Source organism: Sminthopsis crassicaudata, chromosome 5, assembly GCF_048593235.1.
Source record: "Sminthopsis crassicaudata isolate SCR6 chromosome 5, ASM4859323v1, whole genome shotgun sequence".
Taxonomy (NCBI): Eukaryota; Metazoa; Chordata; class Mammalia; order Dasyuromorphia; family Dasyuridae; genus Sminthopsis; species Sminthopsis crassicaudata.
The window spans coordinates 82,718,355-82,740,337 of NC_133621.1; the positions used below are offsets into that span (position 1 = coordinate 82,718,355).

Consider the following 21,983-nt stretch of genomic DNA (forward strand, 5'->3'; position numbering starts at 1 on the left):
TTGGAAATCCTACTATACAACTATACCTTCCACCAGTATAGAATGACTGGTTGAGTCAGTCCAATTTAATTTTGCTTTCAATTCTCCTTCTACAGGGCTATTCAATAATCTGAGAATTCTATTGGAAAGTTTTCTTGAACACTGAGTTCAATATCCTCCTACTCACCCCCTCCTCTTTACTAGTTGACTGAGGCTTAGGATTTTAAGGGAAAGAAATACACCCTACTGCTCTGAAAACCTTCAGTGTAGCACTGTAATCCTATTTGGTTCTCAAGGCTTTGTTTCTCACCCTCTTTTTTTCCTACTCAGTCAGTCTTTGAATTAAATGTTATAATTAAGGTCTTTCAAGCCAAACATCCTCTATTGAGGGTAGCAGGATGCATTTGGACAAATCAACTAGCCAGAAAGCCCACAACTGCATTCTTTTTTTGTTTGTTTGTTTTTAGTTTCTTGTTAACTGGCATGGTGGAAATAGAATAGGAAATTAGCTACTTGAACGCTGGGACCACTCTTCTATGAAGTGCTTATCTCACTGTGGGCTCTTAGTATCCCTGTACTCTCGGCTGATGATGACTCAGCCAGTGTGGGCTACTCTCTGGGAATAAACAAAACAACCACCCAAGTGAAATGAGTTAACGCTTTCGGAACAACCAACAAGATGGCAGTTATTAATGGACATTTTTCCAGGGCTCTGTAAAGTTTATTTCTTTTTCGTGGTGTTTTCTCTATCTTTTAAGAGTCTACTATCTCACAATCACAGACTCACCCCTGATAACAAATGGTCCCGTTATTTTTAGTGCCATGTCTGTAGTAAAGATGGAGGATACTTACACTGGCAACACAGACAGAATGACTGTTATATCATTTGCATGCTTTTACACAATTTTCCTATCAGGTGGGGCTAAAAGTCCCAGATTGGAATTCTAACTGGAAAACTATTTCCTCCATTTTTATCTGAATGGAAAATGTTTTTAGGGTTTTTCTTTTCAAGTGTAAATTTTCAAATAAATGAATTTTTTGAAATCTTAGTTATTTGGACTCGTGAGTAGGCTCGCTTTTTTGCAGATGTTGATCTTGTAATCTTTAAGGGTAAGTAAAATATTACAAACTTGACAGGACCAATTTCCTACTTATTTGGGAAGGGGGGCAAAGAGAAACATTTTGAAGAAGTTTTTGTTTTTTCAATTTCTAAAGTGTAAACACTAAAATGATATCCTGAATCTGGAGGATACAGTCTAAGTTTTCTTTACCAATTCTTCTTTAACTATGCTTATCTTCTAGTTTTTAAAGAAAAGTCCAAGAAATTTTGATTGTGATTTTGTTTCTTTCAGATGGATCATGACCCTAGAAATCCTGCATATATTGCTACCCAAGGACCACTTCCAGCTACTGTGGCTGACTTTTGGCAGGTAGGTCTTTTTTTTTAATTAAACTCTTTCCGAAAGTGGAATTTATCAAACTGATTATCAATAACGGCTTCCTTTGTCTTTATTAAGTTCATTGGAAAACAACCATAGTTGTGTGGACAGAGATATCTGATTGACAACCTATATTAGTCATTTCATTTAAAAATTAAAGATGTTTGTTAGCCTGTTTTCAAAATGATTGTATTTGAACTTGAGTGTTTCAAAAATGTAAAAGTTACCTTTAATATTTAATGTTCATGTTGCCCCAGGAAATTAGAGAAGTCATATGATTGGATGATAAAAACAGAAAGGGCTTTTGTATATGGAAAGTAATACTGCTTCTTTTGCCAATTTAAGCAAAGTAGAACCTCACTTTAATACAATTTAAAATAAAAAGGAATTTCTGCAAATACCATCCAAGTTATTGGAGCATCATAAAGGAACTTACTATGAGGTTGCATCACCTAGAAGTATATCTTTTGAATGACAACAAAAAGATGTTCACTTTGGTAAATGGTATTTTATTTGCAAAGTTGTTGCAGTAGAACAAAGGCTAGATTTTAAGTCACAAAACATACTCAATTCAAATTTCACCTCTAACATTTTGACCACAACTTCTCTAGAGCTCATTTTCAAATTGTTTCTGAAATGGGGACAATAATATCTTCACGGATTTGTGAGAAGCTAATGAAATAATGTGTTTAAAGTGTTTTGTAAATCTTAAAATGCTATATACATATCAGCTGTATCTCAAGGATAGAATAGCTGGATGGCACAATGGATAGAGCAGTGGGCTTGGAATCAGGTCGACATATCTTCCTAAGTGCAAATCTGGCCTCAGATACTAGTTTGTGTGATCCTGGGCAAGTGACTTAAACCTGTTTGCCTCAATTCCTCATCTGTAAATGAGCTGATAAAGAAAATGTCAAACCACTCTAGTATCTTTGCCAAGAAAACCCCAAATGGGGTCACAAAGAGTTGGACATGACTGAAATGACTTAATGACAACTTATAAGGTGAATCTGTTCCTAGGGGGCAATTCCATGTCATGAGAAATGGTAAAGAATTTCTACTATAATGAACATATTCTTACCTAATTTGATAATTTTAATTTACAAAAAGGAAGGAAACAAACTCCCCCTATGGTTTCTAAAAGGGATGTACTAAAATTTTTGAAAGTTCCATGATTTCATTGGGATGAACATTCCTACCAGTTCAGAATACAACCCACCTCTTCTCATTCTGATCAGTTCTTGATTATGTCCTTCCTTAAATCTTCCACAGGCGGCCTTTTATATCTTGTTATAAGTTGTCCTTGCTAATAGGCTTCTCCCCCTCCCCTTTATATCCACCAGGCATTAGCCTTAAGATCACCTGGGTTTTTTTATCCCTCTAAGTCTCTGAATATTTCATAAATACCAATATAATATTTGAGTTGCCTATTATCCCTGCTGCATGGCTGGCCCACATCCTTTTCCCATCATACATATGTTATAAAGTTGGCTTTATTCAACGTATTTTGGCTTTTTAAGCCATGTCTCATTTTTGTTTCTCAGTGGCTTACGAAAAAAGATTTTATAATTTTTCTTTCTCAGGTTGGGACTCACAAATCTTTGTGTGTGTGTGTTAATTGTGGAAATGACATGCTTGTGAAGTAACAATACTTCAATTGCATTTTCTGATTAACTGAGAATTGTTAATCATTTACATATTGAAATTGTCTATGGTATGGATAACACTACAGAGCATGTGTTTTCATGTGGCATTGGTAGATATTTCAATTATTTATTTTTAAAAAATACATTCCTTTACCAAGTATAAATTTCAATTTAATAGCTAGATCCCAAACTATAGTATCAATACACTTTGAAAATATAAAATTATGGGTTTCTTTAATAATTTCAATTAAGTCATAAAAGAATATAATCTTTCCCTCAAACCTCAGGCCTGTACAATGCAGAAGATTTAAGTAATTCTTTTAATAAGCATTTAAATTACAAAGTTCAAAGGTGGAAGTTGCTTTTTAAATAAGCCTTTAGAACAACTGAAAAGAGCCCTGCTAGGGCTTGAAAATTCCTTATCCCATTAGGCAGGTAGTGTTGGATATGGAGTCAGGAAATCTTGAGTTCAAATGTAGCTTCAGCCTTTCGAGCTGGGCAAGTCACTCAATTTCTGTTTGTCTCAGTTTCCTCATCTGGAAAATGGGGAAAATAATAGCAGCTGACTCCCAAGGATATATAATTAAAAGATATAATGTTTGCAAAGCTCACTGAAAATCTAAGTGCTACATAAATGCCATTGTTAAAGTCCTTGAATTTCCTTATGTGAATCCTACTACCTCCTCTGGTTCAGTCAACAGGACTGAATGACCAGTGAAATATTTTCTAATGCTGTGACTCTATAATTCATCCCATGTCTTTCCATAAACCATTTTTTGTTATTTATCCAATAGATTCTTCCTATAAATTTCTGAATAAGTTGCTAGATCCCAGCACAATTCTTAGATTGTTTGGCCCTTACTATTTGACTGACCTATCTCTTTTTCTGATCACATTGTCTCAATGATTCCTTTTGTAACTGGCCATAAGTTGTCCTTGATAATATGCTTTAACCTACTCATATCCAGCAGACATTATCCTTGAGATCTTCTACAATCCTTATTTTTTTTTTGATGCCTAAGAAACTGAAACAAAAATATTATACATATTAAAATGATTTCTGAGGCAGTTTTCTCTTGTCTTAAGCTTGATTGTTGGGATAAAAATCTCCTGACCAGTTTACATTACTCCTAGCTGCTTCTGAGTCTTACAGTTATTCTTGTTGTTCTATAGAAGTGCTAAGGGAATTTAGATTCAAAGGTGGGACAGATCTAGAAAAGTAGGAGTGTCCAAGGTGGATGACTAGGAGAAGCAGGGAAATCAACTAGGAGGTTATTGTAAGAGGTAATTGTTATGGGCTAGAACTCAGCACTTCAAGGTGTTAAGTCAGTGGAACTGATAAAGACAATGGTTATCTATTTTAGCATGGTGCTTAACAGTTCTCTAGTTCAGTACATGTACTTAGTATTTAATATAGTTCTACAAGATTCACACTTAAGATAAGAGAGCATATAAGGTTGGACAAACTCAGCCAGAATCAGAACTAGGGAAGACAGAGACTGTGGTGGTGGTCCTCCTGCCTCCCCCATAGAAACTAAGTTACACTGGCGAAAGCTGGCCAGGGCCCCAGGCAAGGAGATAATAAAGGATTTGGACTTTAACACCTGGCTTGTACTCCTGGTGATTACTGAGCTGAAACAAAGGCTCCCCAGACTCCCAGAGACCCCAAGAAAACTACCAGAGAACATTACAGGTAATGAGGCCCTGAATCAACGTAAATATAGAGAAAATACATATAAAGACATTTCAAAAGAGTAATCCAACAGAATTTATTGACAGGTTAGTTTCTTAACAAGAAAGCTTTCCTAGTCCATCTTAATTTTAGTGTTTCTCCTTTGAGAGTAACCCCAATTTATCTTGTACATATCTTGTTTAAACATGGTTTTTGTATGTTGTCTCCCCTCATTAGAATGTGAGTTCCTTGAGAACAAACTTTTGCCTTTCTTTTTACCTCAAGGGCCTGGCACAAAGCAGCTATAAAATGACAAGGGCACCTAGGTAACACAGGGAATGCACTGGCCCTGGAGTCAGGAAGATTTGAATTCAAATTGGACCTCACTCACTAGCAGTGTGAGAAATCATTTCACCTTAATTGCCTCAGTTTCCTCATCAAAATGAGATGGAAAAGGAAATGGAAAACTATTCCAGTATCTTTGCCAAGAAAATCCCAAGTGGGATCACAAAGAGTCAGAGGATTGAAATAAACAACAACAAAAAAATAAGATGACTGACTAATGAATATAGCTGATAGAAAAGTGGCTCTTAGATCCCAGCCTGGAAAAAATGGTGTTACCATTGATGGAAAAGGGAAATAACAAAGAAAAAAATCTAGAAGCGAGATCAAAGGTTTCTCCCGCCTTTATGAGGGTTTTTGTTGGTGTCGGTCCATTCTCAAAGTGGACCAATGACATCATGAAAGTGATGTTTTGACTTGTATGTGAACTGTATTTAAGTGATGCATTTAGATTTATTCTAGTACAGGGAGTTCTGGTATGATTTGTAGTAGAAAGAGATCTAATCTTAAAGCCAGAATCCCAGAGTTCAAATAGAGGCTGTCATCCTTAATTACTAGATGACCATGGGAAAATAACTTTGTGTCTCTAAGCCTCTTTCCATTAAAAAAAATAATAATAATAACATCTAATGTTACCTAACCAGGTTTTAGTGAGGGAATTGCTTTATGAACCTTAAAGGACAACATAATTGTTAGCTGTTATCCACAAAATAATTTCCTTTTTTTTTGGCTGAGGCAATTGGAGTTAAGTGACTTGCCCAGGATTACACAGCTGGGAAGTGTTAAGTGTCTGAGGTCAGATTCGAACTCAGGTCTTTTTTACTTCAGGGCTGATACTCTATCCACTGCTCCACCTAACTGTCCCAGAATAAATTTCTTGAGCAAAATCTTTTGCTTCTATTGTATTCCTGGGTGTCCCTATAGAATATATTGTAAGTCTATAATTGAAATAAAACTAAATATATGAAAATAAATAAATTCAGGGTTAATTATTTCATAAAGTGATAACTCAAATAATTCTTTTTGTGAGCACTCATAATAGTTTAAAAAATAAGTTGATTTATAAAAATTTGTTTTACATACCATCTTTTAAGAATACCATTACCTAAAGTTAAGTGCACATGAGTTTCATATTTCCTGTGAACTCTTATCAATCATTCAGTAATGCATCTAGACTGCTTTACTGCATTTAACGAGGACGTTGTCCTGCTCAAAAATCACTTATATCAGTAAATAATAGGCAGAGACAGTTCATTTTAAAAAGATGTGAGGCTTTAGTTCCCCACAAGCTTTTAATGTGAGATTAATTTGATATTTGATGTAATGTTGAGGTACATTAATTGGAGTATAAAATCATGAGATGTCATAGAGCATGGGATGTCATACTGACTGTACCCTGTGCCAATTTAATTATGTCCAATTCTGAATACATTTCAAGAAGGACAGGACAGATCAAAGAGTGTCCAGAGGAGGAGGATCATGAGGGTGAGAAAGTCTAGGAACTTATCGCATTTAAAAGAACATAGGATGTTGATCTTACAGAAGACAAAAGCTAAGGTGAGATGTGATGGTTGTCTTCAAATATGTGAAAGAATGTCATCTAGAAAAATTGAAGGTCCAAACCAAATGTGACTTTTGATGAACTGACTCTAAATCCAGTGTTTTTCCTGTTCCAGAGGATAAAACTAGAGACAATCAGTAGGTGAAAAATCCTGACAATAGATTTTGATTCAAAGGAAAAAGAAAAGGTCCAACAAAAAAGAAAAATATATCCTTGAAAATAGTAAAACCTGTCACTAGAAATACTCAAGCAGAGGTTTATTAGCCATATTGTAAAGAATATAATTGTGTAGGTTAAAAGTTTGGATTCCAAACATTCCAGCTTTAAAACTCTCTGATTTTTTAAAATACAGAACATTTGGAAGGATTTTTACCATTCTCGTACTTTTCCTTTGAATATCCTCCAGCTTATCTGTGACCTTGTTTAAATGAGCTGTGTGGAACTATGACATTTCAAATGTGGTCCGAAGGAGATAGAGTATAATAGTCCTGTCACCTCCCTAGTCCTGGACACTATGCTTCTCTTAATGAAGCCTTGAAATCTGATTAGCTTTCTTAGCTGTCCCATCCCCTGGTGACTCACATTGAGTTTGCAGTCCATTAACATTCCCAGATATTTCTTCAGAAATCTAGTTTCTATTAATGGCTCTCTGCTTTTATATTTGTAAAGCTTATTTTTAACCCAAGTAGATGTTAGATTTATCACATTAAATTTGATCTTTTAGCTTGTTAAATCCCATACTGTCATCAATATTTTAACTAGCATTTCCAGCTTTACATCAACTTCAGTTTTTATAAATTTGCAATCCAAGCCTTTAACCAGTCTATTGGCAAAAATGTTAAGTGCCACGGGTCCAAAGATCCCTAAGGAACTCCACTGAAGACAATTCAAATCTTTGCTTTTGAGTTTATCTAGTTCTGAACCCACTTAATTGTGCTATTTTCTACATGCCTCCATCTTTTCCACAAGTGTGATAGGAGAGACTTATTAAAAATACTTTACTAAGACCTATATAAACTATACTTAGAACAATTCCCTTATGGACCCATTTGATAAACTTCTCCCAGAGAAAATTGGCTTATCTATTTTTAATTAATTTTTAAAAAACTATCAGTCTTTTTCTTCTCTTAGTCTTTGTAACCAATAAATATAAAAAAGTAAAATAAATTCCCATATATGTCCAAAAAGGTGCGTCTCATTCTGCATATCACCTCTCATTCAGAAGGTAGGTAAGCAAATGCTTCATCATTAATGAAGTGACTTATTTTCGAGTAAATCATACTGGTTCTTTCTATACTATGTTCTTTTCTAGATAGAATGTATTAACAAAGGGATGGTTATCCACTAACATGTCAGGAATCAATGGCAAACTCATTGACCTATACTTTGCAGACTCCATTTATTTACCTTTTTAAAAAAAATCAGAACATTCACCCTTCTTCAACTATGTAGAACCTTCTTTCTCTATAAGATTTCTCTGCAAACAGCACTGGCACTAATACCTCCCCCCTCCAAGCTCCCAAATGTCCATACCAGTCATTTTTGTAACTTCAAATGTTCCTAATTTGGGCCAAATGACTTGAGTTTATTAAGGGTAGTTCAATACTTTGCTAATATTGCCCTATTAATATTGGTTATAAACTCCCTCATACCCAATTTTTTCCTGTTCTTTCCCATCAAAAGAGCATTCTTGGAAGAGAAAACAACTGCAAAGTAAGAGATAAGCATAGCTCCCACCATTAGTGCTGTTCTTGTCCCTTCTCTGATCTTTTTTCCAATATAGCAACAAATTTTATAATCCCAGATACTTTTATTTTCCCTGCACTTTCCTTCCTTTCCTTGAGCTTTCCTTACCTTCCTCAGCTCATTGTATATTTCACACTCCTGACGTTATCCTCACAGGTTTGTGCTGTGCTTTTGTAATCATCTATTACCTCCCATGTTTCCATCTTCTGCATTTGGCTTTTTAAAATTCATGTTTCTTGACTTGCATTCACATTGGTCTTTTTAGACAATTCACCTTTTTCCTTCTCAGAATTATTTATTTTTGTGTCTTCAGAATTTCATCCCTGAGAGAATCCCTGTCCTTCTAGTCTACCTTTCCCCTGCAGAGTTTAAATCCATAGGGGCCTAGCTATCTTTTCTCTAAACCCTTTGAAATCTCCTCTCCTGAAATTGAGGGTTCCTGTCAGATTAAACTTAGATTTCAAATCTCTTCTCTCTTACAAATGGCAAAATGGAGTAGACACTTTCATCCCCCAGTTCCCTTCATTTTTTCCTCTCCAACCAGTTCTTCTTTGTTAGGGAGACCCTAATCCAGAATGGAATTTACCTCTGTTGGTGTCTCTGCCTTTTTAAGGGTGAAATTGTCATTAAGGTAAGTCAAAAATTATTGACTCCTCTGGTTCTCCCAATGAGAGACAGATTTTGTTCCAGTTTTGGTAGGAAAGACTCTTCTGACACAATGTCTTAGACAAAGGAAATGCTCAATGTGTTTGAATTAAATAGGTGGATAAGTGGACAGGAAAAAAAATAGAAAATATAAAGTTTGAAGAATTTTTCCTTGGGAAAAGGGAACAATAACAGCAACTACTTCCCATAGTTATGAGGATTGTGTGATGATATTTGTAAAGTTCTCTGCAAACTTTCAAGTGCTAAATAAATGTTTATTATTATTATTATTTGAATTTCCTTTTGAGCTATAGGAATCTTTTTAAACTTCATCAAATCAAGCAAGCATTTATTAAAGCATCTATTTGTCAGCTACTGTGCTACATGGAAATTAAAGCCAACTGCTTTGCAAGTAAGATTATTTCCATATGCTGCCTAAAAATAAGAGTAGTAACTATATACATATGAATATAAGTCTGCATTGTGAAGTTATATAATTACCCTAATTCTCCATTCCCTAGGAGAGATTCTTATTAGATAACACAAAAGAGGGAGGGCTACCAAGATTAGGACTCTTGCCTTCCAATTTTTTAGTCTCATCCAATCTGTTCAGTAAAATATGCTGCCTTTCCAAACAAATTCAATTATTAAAAGTTATTACCTCTCTTGGCTGGATTTCTTATAATGCCTAATAGAGAGGAAGAAAGACAAAAGGTGCAAAATGAGGCACCCCTAGGTCACATGAATAAGCATGAATATTCAATTACTGTTTAATTAATATTTATTATTAATATGAATTTATCAACTTTAACCTATAATAAAGTCCAGATCTACTATCCACTTGTTTTAAAATATTCTGGCTTTTTTTTGGCTTAATGATGGTTAATGCATCCTGAATTGTTTAGAAGTAGTAGTCTTAATTTAACTATTTAAACATTTATTAAGCATATAATAATATTAAATAAGACATAGTGTTTAGAAGAGTGGGAAATGTGAAAAAGTATAAGCCAGATCCCCTGTCCATAATCTAATCTAATTGGGATTTGCAATCTAATTAGAAAGACAAGATGAAAATCAATGACTATAAAGGTGATTAACTAAATAATAATCAACAAAGTATAATACATGATATACCTTGAGGCAGTACATGATTAATTTTAAGTGACTATTATAGACAACAAATATTTCAAATTCTTCATTTTTATTTTTTAAGGGCAGGAGGCATTTAATGATGTCTGATTCAGATAAGAAGTACAGGTTTAGGAGATCATATATCTGCCCTCACATTATTCATGAAAATCTCACTAAGCAGCAGTTATAAGTAAACTAACATTTCATCTTTCTGGCAATGAGACACAGCCTCTTCTGACACAACGTCTTAGACAACTTAAAGAAATTGTTTGCTCTGCCAGTACTCTTTCTTCGATTCAATTCATCCAATATTGATTGAGAACATACTTTGCACAAGGCTTTGTTCTAGGTACAATGAGCTCATGGAAAGCTAGAGTTGGAAGGGAACTCAGCAATGATTTAGTCCCACTCTTAGATGGAACATGAGCTCCCACTATGACATTTCCCCCCCACCAAAAAATAAAAAAGTAGACTTTTCATGAAGATCTTCTAGTGGAAAATTCACTTTTAGGGATGTCCCATTCCAGTTCTACTTAACTCTAATTGTTAGAACACTTGTCATGACAAACAAAATCTGCCTCTTCATAAATTCCACCTATTCATTCTGCTCCATCCATTAGGAGCCAAATACAATCAATCTGGTCTAATTAGCATGAAAACTCTTCATATATTCAAAAGTCTTCTCTTCTCCATAGTAAACATCCCAAGTTCTTTCAAGTAATCCTCCTATAGCAAAATTTAAACTCTTTCTATTCTCACAATAGATCTTCTCCAGGTAAACTCTATAACCTGAGATGTCTTTAACTTCCCTAATTCTGGATACTATACTTCTGATAATACTACATTAGCATTTTGGAGGTGCTTTATCATAATGTCAACTCAGTGAGTTTGCAGTTCACTTAAATCCCCTGTTCTTTATTTTTTGTCTCATTTATATTGATGCCTCTTATTTTTATATTATATTCACTTCTGAATTAATTCCTCTTCCTCCCCTCTCTAGAGAGTCATCTCTCATAACAAAGATTTAAAATGCAAAGAAAGAAGCAAAATATGTCAACAAAATTAGCTGGTGATCAGCTGTATCTGATGTTATTAGCAATATTCCATAATCATATTTCCCAATCTCTGCTGTGGAAGTAAAGGAGATGTATTTTCACAGTTCTTCTCTTGGACTAAGCTTGGACATCATTTCTAAATATCAATTTCAGGGTTCCCATTGTTTGTGCATCACTTTCCTTGTTCTACTTAACGGCACTGTCAGATAATCAAAGTTTTCCTGTGTTTTTCACAGTTTTTTATATTCATGATTTCTTAATGCAGAGCAATATTCCTTCACAATAGCATACCACGTTTGCCTAGCCATTCCCCAATACTTTGGTTCAGATCCTTTACTATATCCGAAAATGTTGCTGTGAATATTTTGGTAACTATAGACCATTCTATAGTTCCATCTTAGACTTCCTTTGGTATATGAGTTATGCCTTTTTCATTTGAATTTTGAAGTAATTTATCCTTCAACCTATGATTTAAAAAAGATTTTAACTCAAGTAAGTGTAGAGCAGGTAGTGGGTTAAAGTGGATAGAATGCTGTTTTTTGAGTTAGGAAGACTCATCTTCCTAAATTCAAATCCAGCCTCAAATACTCACTGTCTGTGTGACTATAGGTAAGTAATTTAACTACATTTGCCTTAGTTTTTTTCATCTGTAAAATGAGCTAGAGAAGGAAATGGCAAACTATTCTAATATCCTCGCCCAAAAAAATACCAAAAAGAGTTATGAAGAATTGAAGATGACTGAAAAACAATGGAACAACAAACAATATTTTAATGTGAGTTTATTCAATAACTTTCCTCCAATTCTAAGAGGATAGTAGTACAGCTTGAGAGCCCTTGGGAAGAAGAAGCATTAGTAAGTAGGGAAATGGTGTCAGAACAAAAGGTGGAGGTCACAAAGACAACTGCCGACTTCACCATTTTCCTGAGAAAGGAACTATCAGAAGAGTTGCTTTCTCACTACCTCTTTTTCTCACTAAAAATAGGAATATAGAAAATTTGAGTCAATGGATGTTTAGTTCCAAGTCCTGTTTATCTCTAGACCACAATTGGGTAGTGGTAGTAGTAGTAATGAAATTATAATAATCCATGTTTATAAAGCTTGTTAAGATCTGAGAAGTATTATAACCAAGGTGCTATAATTATCCCATTTTCACAGTTAAATAAATTGATGCCCCAGGAAACTAAACCATTTGCCCAGGGTGTATCTAGCAGAATTCCAATTCAGGTCTAGGCAACAGTGGCCATTTTTAAAGAAAATACATTTAAAAGGACTTTAGTCCTTGTGCTTTTTACCTAACCCATCTGAAAATTTTGAAATTAACCTACAGTGAAAATGAGACAAAAATGCCTGAATATCTTCTGCTTACTCTTCTTTTGTATCATAGCTAAAGCCCTACTGAATTTTCAGCTTTCATGTATGGTTTTGATTCACAGTCCTTTTTTCTTCTTTTGGCATAGAACTTGATGCATTCTTAATGGGTACTCATCTTGAAGAGCATGGCAGCCTAAAAGTGCCACTTATATCTAAGGTGTAAAATATGTATATTTAATTTGGAACATGAAAATAGGCTGAGGAGAGAGTTCATAAACAACAATGCTCCCTGGGGCCCAGGTAACTTAATATACATGTCAAGTTATTGAGAATAAATACATCAATAGTAATTGTACAACTATTTGTTTAAAAAAAATCTGGCTTATGAGTATTTGTGCTTACCATGAAAATCCCTAAAACTCACAGTAGGCATACTAAAACATATTGAGTCTGTTGTACTTGAAAAAGAAGCTTAGTATAGTTTTCAATAAAATTGCAAGTGTGTTACATTTAAAAGTTCCTCCCCCCACCTCCATCTCCTTGGGCAACTCTTATGTTGTTGCTAGAGGGAAAACATTCCAGATGTAGTTACTGCTATTTATTATAAATTCATTTTTTGCTTCATACCTGGGCTGGACATTGTATATAATAAGGTGGGTTTTCCTTTGTCTATTTTTATTGACAATCAATGCAGAGTTCTAAACTGAATTTCTTGCTATGGTATGTCTAAGAGATTAAAAAAATTAGATGAATGGATATATCTGAATGTTTGAACAGGATCATATTTACTTCTTTCTAAAATATAGTTAAAACTGCTTAATGAATTCAACAAGTAATCATGTATTTTGTATATACCACTTGTCAGGGACTTAGATGCAAAGACAAAAAGAATACACCTCCTGCCCTCAAGGATCTTATATTCTATAAAGAGGAATAATGTAAATAAACTTTAACAAAACATATTCCTAAAAATACAGAAATATAATAACTTGAGACTGAAGTGGCCTCCATATGACCTTGAGTGTCATTACCAGAGTGCTGATTGTTTAGGGTGACTGTGACTATAGTATAATCAAAAATTCAGGAGATGTAATTGCTAAGCTTGCTGAGAAATTGCTCCTGATAAGGCAGGATCAAGGTTTTAAGACCTCTGCCCTCAAAAGGCTATATAGACAGGTGGCAGCAAATCAGAATGCCCAGATCTGTCACATCTATCTGGTACTATGTCAGTCATGTCAACCAACAAATAAGGTGCCCAATACAGTGAAACCTCACTAATTTGGAATTTAAGGTCATTCTAACAGGGCTGGACTAAAATAGGCCTCTGCACGGTCTATGAAGCAAATGTGAACAAGATCATGGTAAGGGAGAGAGAGGAAATGCTTAACTTACTCTAGAGAACAATCTGTTTTCAAATACTTTAACAGCATCCATTTTCTTGCAAACAACTAAAGGGCTGATTGAATCAGGCCCCATGGGACCTTGACTTGGAAATTCATTGTTACCATTTATTTGAATTACTGGCGTGTCTATATATACTAAAATATATCCGAGTGTACTTTTATGATATTCAATGATTTACTTTTTCCATGAATTCAGACATCTTCTATTCAGTGAATGAGATCTTGCTGTAATTTCAAAAGCTTTAATGTTTTCACTACACATTTGCTAGGGAAATTTTGAGTTTTTGTTTTTGGCAATGTCATCACCTTAAAGAAGTCTGTTCTAAAGGTTTGTTCTAAACCTATGAGGTGTATTTTAAAACTGAAGAAATTTTCCTCCCCTGTAATTTTCTTTTGATTTGGGGGATCAGAAAAATGATGGATAAAGAGAGGAGATAGAAGTGAGAAAGAGTAATGAAGTTACCAGTCAGTTTGGTGAAATAGTAGGTTAAACTAGTTATTTTTCATCATTTAGACCAAACGACCAACTGGCTAATTTTCTTTTCTAACTGGTTGTGTTGGTGCTCTGTAGATATAGCCAGCATCCAATGTTAAATCGAACTGATTCTTCTCCCTGACATGATATTTTTCTCTCTTCCTATAATAAATGAATGCAAAAACATGACTTCTTTATGTTAATAACAATCTCTATTTTGGATTTATAGAACGCACACCTTTGGTTGGAGAGTAGCAATAGCAATTTCTTCAGTTGAGAGAAATCATTTTATACTCAGTGTCTGCTCACAGAAGGCACATAATAAATGCAGAGTAAATAAATTTAAACATTACAGAAGTCTGTAAGTCACATTATCCCCATACTAAAAAGAGCCAGTCTTGGATTTTTCTTATGCAAAATTCTAGTACCAAATCCAGAAAACCTTAAGCCCTATTTTCAAAGATTTTATTTTGGTGTGATGGTAGACTTGGAGGGGAGGGGAGAGAAGGGGAGCATTGTTTTATTTTTGACCAGAGAAAAGAAGGTACTTTCCCCCCTCACTTAATAGTATTTTATTTTTTCCCAATCACACATACAGATAATTTTCAACATTCACTTTAATGAGATTGAATTCCAAATTTTTTCTCCCTTTCCTGTACCTTTTCCTTCTCCAAGATGACAAACAATCTTATATGGATTGAACACGTACAGTCATATTAAATATATCTATATGTTTGTAGCAGTCTTTTTTGTACTGGAACTGGAAACTGAGTGGATTCCCCTCAGATGGTGAATAACTGTATAAGTTATGGTAGATGAATGTGATAGAATATTATTGTTCTTTAATTAATTGTTCTTTAAGAAATGACCAGCAGGATCATTTCAGAAATTTCATGAACTGATGCTGAGTGAAATGAGTAGAATCAAGAGAAGATTGTACACATTAACAAGATTTCGTGATGATCAGTTGTGACGGACTTGATTCTTTTCAATAATGAGGTGATTCAGACCAATTCCATTGGTCTTGTGATAGAGAACCATCTGCACCCAGAGAGAGGACTGTGGAGACTGAGCATGGATCACAACATAATATTTTCACCTTTTCTGTTGTTATTTCCTTGCTTTTTGTTGTCTTTCTCATTTTTATTCCTTTTTTTGATCCGAATTCTCTTGTGCAGTATATTTGTTGAAATATGTATAGAAGAATTGCACTTGTTTAATATATATTGGATTACTTGCTGTCTAAGGGAGGAGTGGGGGAAGGGAAGGAGAAAAATTGGAATACATAGTTTCACAAGGGTGAATGTTGAAAACTATGCATGTATTTTGAAAATAAAAAGCTAAAGAAACCATATTTCCACATTAATCATGACGTGAAAGAAGAATCAGAATAAAAGGGAAAATCACAAGAAAGAAAAAACTGAAAACAGAATGCTTCAATATGCATTCAGACTCTATAGTTCTTTCTCTGAATGTGGGTAACATTTTTATCATGAGTCTTTTGAAATTATCTTGGATCATTATATTGCTGAGAAAGGGTAAGTCTATCATAGTTGATCATCACACAATGTTTTTATTATTGTTTACACTGTTCTCTTGTTTCTGCTTACTTGACTCAATATCAGTTCATTAAGTCTTTTTAGGCTTTTCTGAAATCAGCCTGTTCTTTATTTCTTACAACACAATAGTATTCTATCAGATTCATATACCACAACTTGTTCAGCTATTGCCCAGTTGATGGACATCTAGGGGGCACTTTAATTTGAAAGATAAGATAGCCAACCTCATACAATGCTCTAGAATGCTATGGGTCCCTCTGGAATACTCTTTTTATTTTGCCCATCTGATAAATTTAGTAAATGTGCCATTATCTAATATGTACCAACGAGATGGCTCTGAGAACAGACATTTCTATCTAATATCATCCAGTGCAATTCCTGAATCTTGTAGTCATTACTGAATGAAACTATATTATCATTGGATTGGTTGTATTAAGACTGGTTGGTTGATAAAGGGTTTTATTTACTATCCCACTAGATAGTTTTCAATTTTAAGCTCCTGAAAGACAGAAATGTTGCTATTTCTCTTCTTTCTATCTACTATGAAATGCATGAATGAATTTATTAAGGGCTTATAATGTACCAGGCATTGTATTAAGTGGTAGGGCTACAAATACAAGAGGAAGACAATTTTTGCCCTCAAAGAACTTATAATAAAAGAGACATAAGATACGGAAATGATGCTTTGGTGTTGGAAATCATAGGGATGGTAAATAGAATCATAGGTAATGAAGTAACAGATTCTCCCCAAAATGGTGGTATTGACTTGATTACTGAACAAGAGATAAAAGTTGAAGAGGAATGAGTAGTCACCTAGTAGACATGGGAAAAGAGGGCTAGACTGCATGGTGGGTCTGGGACCAAGATAAAGATAGTGAACTCTCACCAATCAAGTGTAGTATGATGGGAAGTGGCAAACACAATGTCTTGTACATCTTAAGTGCTTAATAATTGTTTATTGAATTGAATGTTAAAATTGAATCATGGTTCCTAAAAGAGAAAACAAATTATCATCTCCTATCTCAGAGGAAATTTTTGCAATAATAATTTGCATTTGTAAGTCATTGCTCTTTCATTAACCCTTAGATCTAAAAAAATAGAGCAAGGCTGCATGGGAGTAAGGGATAGAGAGGAAGAATGCAGTTAGGAAAAACTCCTAGGATAGCATGTGTTAACTGAATTAACCAGAATTTTTGAGTAACTGGCATCTTCCATTCTCCCAAATTCCAATTTAGAAAGCTCTTTGTAGTATGTTTCCTGAAACTTGTCCAGCTAAAAATCATATCTTAGAATAGTTAAAAAAAAAAAAGTTTAATATATATATGGAGGGAGGGAGAGAGGGAGGGAAGGAAGGAGAAAAGGAAGGGAGGAGGGAGGGAGGGAGGGAGGGAGAGAGAGAGAGAGAGAGAGAGAGAGAGAGAGAGAGAGAGAGAGAGAGAGAGAGAGAGAGATGGATGGATGCACTAACTTTCAGTACTGGAGTAGGTTCCAGTTTCTGTTGATAAAAAATATTTCAAATAGTAAGAAATGAAGAGGCTAATCCTTACCATGAACTGAATAGCAATATTGATACCCAAATGGGCTTCCCGTTTGTTTGATTTAGTAAAATTCTCTTTCTGCTTTTATGCACAGTGACCTAAAAAGATATATTATACCCAAGAGTGCCTTTGAAATTGTTTGTTTAAATTAAGTTTCATTTGGATTTAATCTTAACCAAATCTTTAGAGAGCCAGGCAGGCCCTCAGTAATGAAATGCTATGTGTTTGAACCAATGAAAGATGTTGCCCAACTGCAAGGATTCCTCTTTAAATGAGTGGGCTTTATAATGTTACACTTGGGTGGCACAAGCAGAGTGCTAGATGATTAGTTTATGGTCTAGATCATTGTATTTTTATTACACTCATAAAATCTGTGTTTCTCCTCATTTTCGTAATGGCTTCAATGAGCTTCTATACCTTCTGAAGGCACATTAAATTGTTATGTGATGAAAGTACCGATTTAGTGGAACTAGTTTTAAAGCCTGGATAGCTCAAAATAAGACACATGTTTTGAATTCTTATCTTATTGTTGGATTTGCAAGAAGGAAATGGGACTGAGTGTAATTCACATTTATTTGTGGACTTTTTCCTTAAATACTTCACTGGCTTACATTAAATTCCAATCTAAATGATACACAATCAAGTGCCTTAAGGATATTGACTATTTATATCACATGGGAATATAAATCAATATTAAAAGAGAAAAATATTAGGCATGTGCCTGATTTATAAAATATAATTTAAAGGGGAGGGCTTAATAGCAATGAAGAAAAAGCATTTGTATTTGAGAAATATTTTGTAGCTTTAAAAGAAAAAAGAGGGAGAGGGGGAAAGAACCTAATTGGATTATCATCTCTGTGCATTTAAAAGAAATAGGAGCCCTTTTGGTTTTTACTAAATTTACATCTAAATGTAGTTGCTTATAAATATTTCTCTGAAGTTAATGTAACCCTTTGTTTAAAAAAAAAAAAAGGCAGGTTCCTTTTCATTCTGTAATTTAATATGCTAATAAAAGTCAGCAAATATAAAGTCAGGATACCCATAATAATAATGGTCTTTAGTGATTATGCTGTTGTTAAGTATTAATTCCTAGGCGGGTGTTCACACAGTTGTAAGCTGTATTTGGAGCTCATTACTATAGGGCCATTTTTGCTTGTTTTGGTTTTTCTATACAATAATTTTATAGATATTTCTTTGGTACTTATTTTTCCCCATAGGTGGCTATCCTTATGGATTTGCTTTAGTTTGGAGAGTATGACCATGAGGAGATAGAATTTTTTGATGCTGTTTTCTGAGTTCACTTTTCTTTTCAAAGAAACAGCTTAGGACCTAACCTCAGATTATCTAGAAATATTATGATCCTTTGTAGATCAACCAAGCCAACTGCTTTCAAGACTTAGAAAATCTCAACAACCCCAAACTAGGCGTGTCAAATGTTTGTTTGTTTTACATTGAGAAAGGAGCTCCTCTACAACATGCTACATCAGCTACCATGCTGTATATTTTATGCAGCATTATAGAAAGTTTCCTTTCCAGATCAAAAGTTGGAAAGCCAAACAGCTGAACATAGAACAGAGATTTTTTTTTTTAAAGCATGGAATGAATTCATTGGAAATTTTTTTTTAATATCTCATGGAAGCATGCAAAATATGGTCCCATTTTATTCAGAGATTTGAAAGCAGCTGCAGAGTAAAAGTGTCTAATGAAAATGAAATAAATTTCCTGTGAATGGAATAAATTTTGATTGTGTCTCTGAGTGCAGTAATTATACGTGTCACGCGGTAATTAGGCAGTCACAGTGTGGCCACGGTGTCTTTCTTTGTCTGCAGATGGTCTGGGAGAACGGCTGTGTAGTTATTGTCATGCTGACACCCCTCACGGAAAATGGAGTCAAGCAGTGCTACCACTATTGGCCAGATGAAGGGTCCAACCTTTACCACATCTATGAGGTACTTAAGGAAAATAGATCTGGTTGTAAAGTTGACAGTAAATGTGTGGATTGATTTCATCCTCAGCCAAATATTACTTAATCTACTTTGACCTAAGCTGGGACCCACCATAAACTTGCATTTGGGAAGGATGCAAGCCGCCCTCTTCCACAGGGTTTCAAGGAGAATACTGAGATCCCTTGAGTTCTTCTTGGAGAAAAAGCAACTGAAAGGGGACAAACAAGTTTTATGAAGGAGAAGAGGAATAAAATTTTCCTTGGTTTGGGAACTTCACTTCTTGCTGTCATCAGGATATAAATGATAAGCATTTTCTGGGAATTTTCACAATATAAATAGAGATTAAGCTCTTAAAATAGCTGTATTGTATAAAACTCTGTAACTGAAGTCTTTCATAATATGTCTTTTTCAAAGCTAAATTTTGACAAATACAAATACTGAACAGAAAAAAAAATAGTAAACATATTTACCTCTACAGGGTAGTTCTTTTAAACAGGCCCCATGGAGTATAGCTTTAAAAGTCTCATTTAAAAGGGTAGCCCTGCTATTATTCTAATGATTTATTGATTTCTCCAGCCTGGTAAAGTAGTCTTAACACAATGCTATTTAGAGTTTTGCATATGTATTATTTGACTTTTTTATTTGAAGAGAAACTACAGCCAGATATCCTTTTTTAAGTTTCTTATGCACATTTAAGCTTAAGCATTTAAAGAAAGGAAAAGACTAATTCCTCAGCTACAGTTTTCTATTAAAATTGGCCAAAATAACCAAGTTTCACAGTGGTGAGTCATTTAGAACTATGCACACCAGAGGCATACTTTTAAAGTTGAACTTAGAGGTTAAACAATTATTTATAGTGTCAGAATTATTGTCTTAAATTTGAGGAATACTGATCCATTGTCTGGAACTAGGTTTCTTCTTCTATAAAATGAGGGGATAGGATTAGGTAATCTCCTAGTTAATTTCCATCTCTAATATTCTATGAATTTATATAATACTCATTTATGCAACTACTTTAAGATTGTATTTATGGGTTTTCATATGGAAATTCTTATTTCTATGGTTTATTTAAGAGGAAACTTAAATAAGACACTTTGGCCATATTTGTTCAGGTTATTTTTGTTGGCCAACTATTTTAACTATTTTGTGATATTTCTTCAAGACTTCTATAATAGAAACTGTAAGGGCCCCAATTGATTTTTTTAAACATGATTCTTTAGTCACATGTATCAATGTTCTAATTGGTCAGGGAAGAAGAGGACAGTATCATTCCACTGATTTCCTCTGTTCTATAAAAGGTTACAAAATTCATACTTAACATGTCTACCCTCCTCCTAAAACCTTCAAAGCTACAATCAAGTGTTACAGAATTGTACTTTAGGTTTATGATGCCTTTCACCCTCTCTGTGTTCTTCTCTAAATTATAATTTCCATCTAGGTAAATCTGGTGTCTGAACATATCTGGTGTGAGGATTTCCTTGTGAGAAGCTTTTATTTGAAAAATCTTCAAACCAATGAAACCCGGACCGTAACCCAGTTCCATTTCCTTAGTTGGTATGACCAAGGAGTTCCTTCTTCTACAAGATCACTTCTGGATTTCCGCAGGTACAACAAAGTACATAATAACACATTAAGACATCTATAGTCTGATTATTGATTAAAAGGAATAATATTTGCAATAATTACTTTATGCAAGATTCTTCAGTTAATGTGTGGTCATCAATTCTTAGTGTTACTGGGTACTCAACTCTTATCCATGTCTCTCTTTCATTTCTGATAATGTAAGGCCCATTTTTTTTAGTCCATATATGTTACCAAGATACTTAGAGATTGCTATGAAAATTATATGAATTAAGAATACAAGATCATGTGCAGGTTCTAAGCTACTCATTTCTCAGTGGGAAAAGATGCAAATTCCAAATAAGTCTAGTCAGCATGGACTAGTGTCTATTAAAAATAATAATAATAACAACAAGACTAGCTTGAAAATGACAGTTTGAAAAAATTACTCAGCCTTTTGCCCATCCTCAGGGCTTTGATAATTACCCAGTGAAAGAGGGAGTCTCTTTTGAATATTTATTAACTGAATTGTCTGACTAGACTCACTTTGTGCTAAAAATGCAGAGATTAACAAGGAAAACAAAATCTCCAACTGAAATGTTGATTGCAAAGCATATTTGGCACATCATCCATAGCTTTTGCTTCGTGTTGGCTACTATTTAATGATAACTGGATAGGAATGGGTAACCTGAAAATTGTGGATAGTTTCAACAGAACCCTGAAGTATGTTGAGTCTTGCCTTCATTTCAAACAAATTTATCTGCATACTTTAAAGGAATATTTAAGATTACAAATAAAAATAGAAAATAAGGAATTGAAGAATGAAGACTGAAATGCATTCATTGTATGTCTACATATACAAACAAGAGTTAGAAAAAAATAAATATGAAAGATCAGGTATTTTAGTAAAAGTAGACTTTTAGCCTTAAATTTGATTTTCCTGAATCTGTAAGTTCTAGACTTGTATTATAAGT

The 21,983-nt window shown here is 34.3% G+C and overlaps 1 protein-coding gene across 6 annotated transcripts in view; it reads left to right on the top strand.

The window, feature by feature from the left end:
- Positions 1-21,983, top strand: part of PTPRN2 (protein tyrosine phosphatase receptor type N2) — a 1,470,018-nt gene that overhangs the window by 1,405,445 nt on the left and 42,590 nt on the right. For all 6 annotated transcript variants that reach the window (XM_074267305.1, XM_074267309.1, XM_074267307.1 and 3 more), the window contains 3 exons: positions 1,332-1,409; positions 19,333-19,452; positions 20,888-21,054. In XM_074267305.1, the coding sequence (XP_074123406.1) occupies positions 1,332-1,409; positions 19,333-19,452; positions 20,888-21,054 (365 nt within the window). The remainder of the gene's footprint in view (positions 1-1,331; positions 1,410-19,332; positions 19,453-20,887; positions 21,055-21,983) is intronic.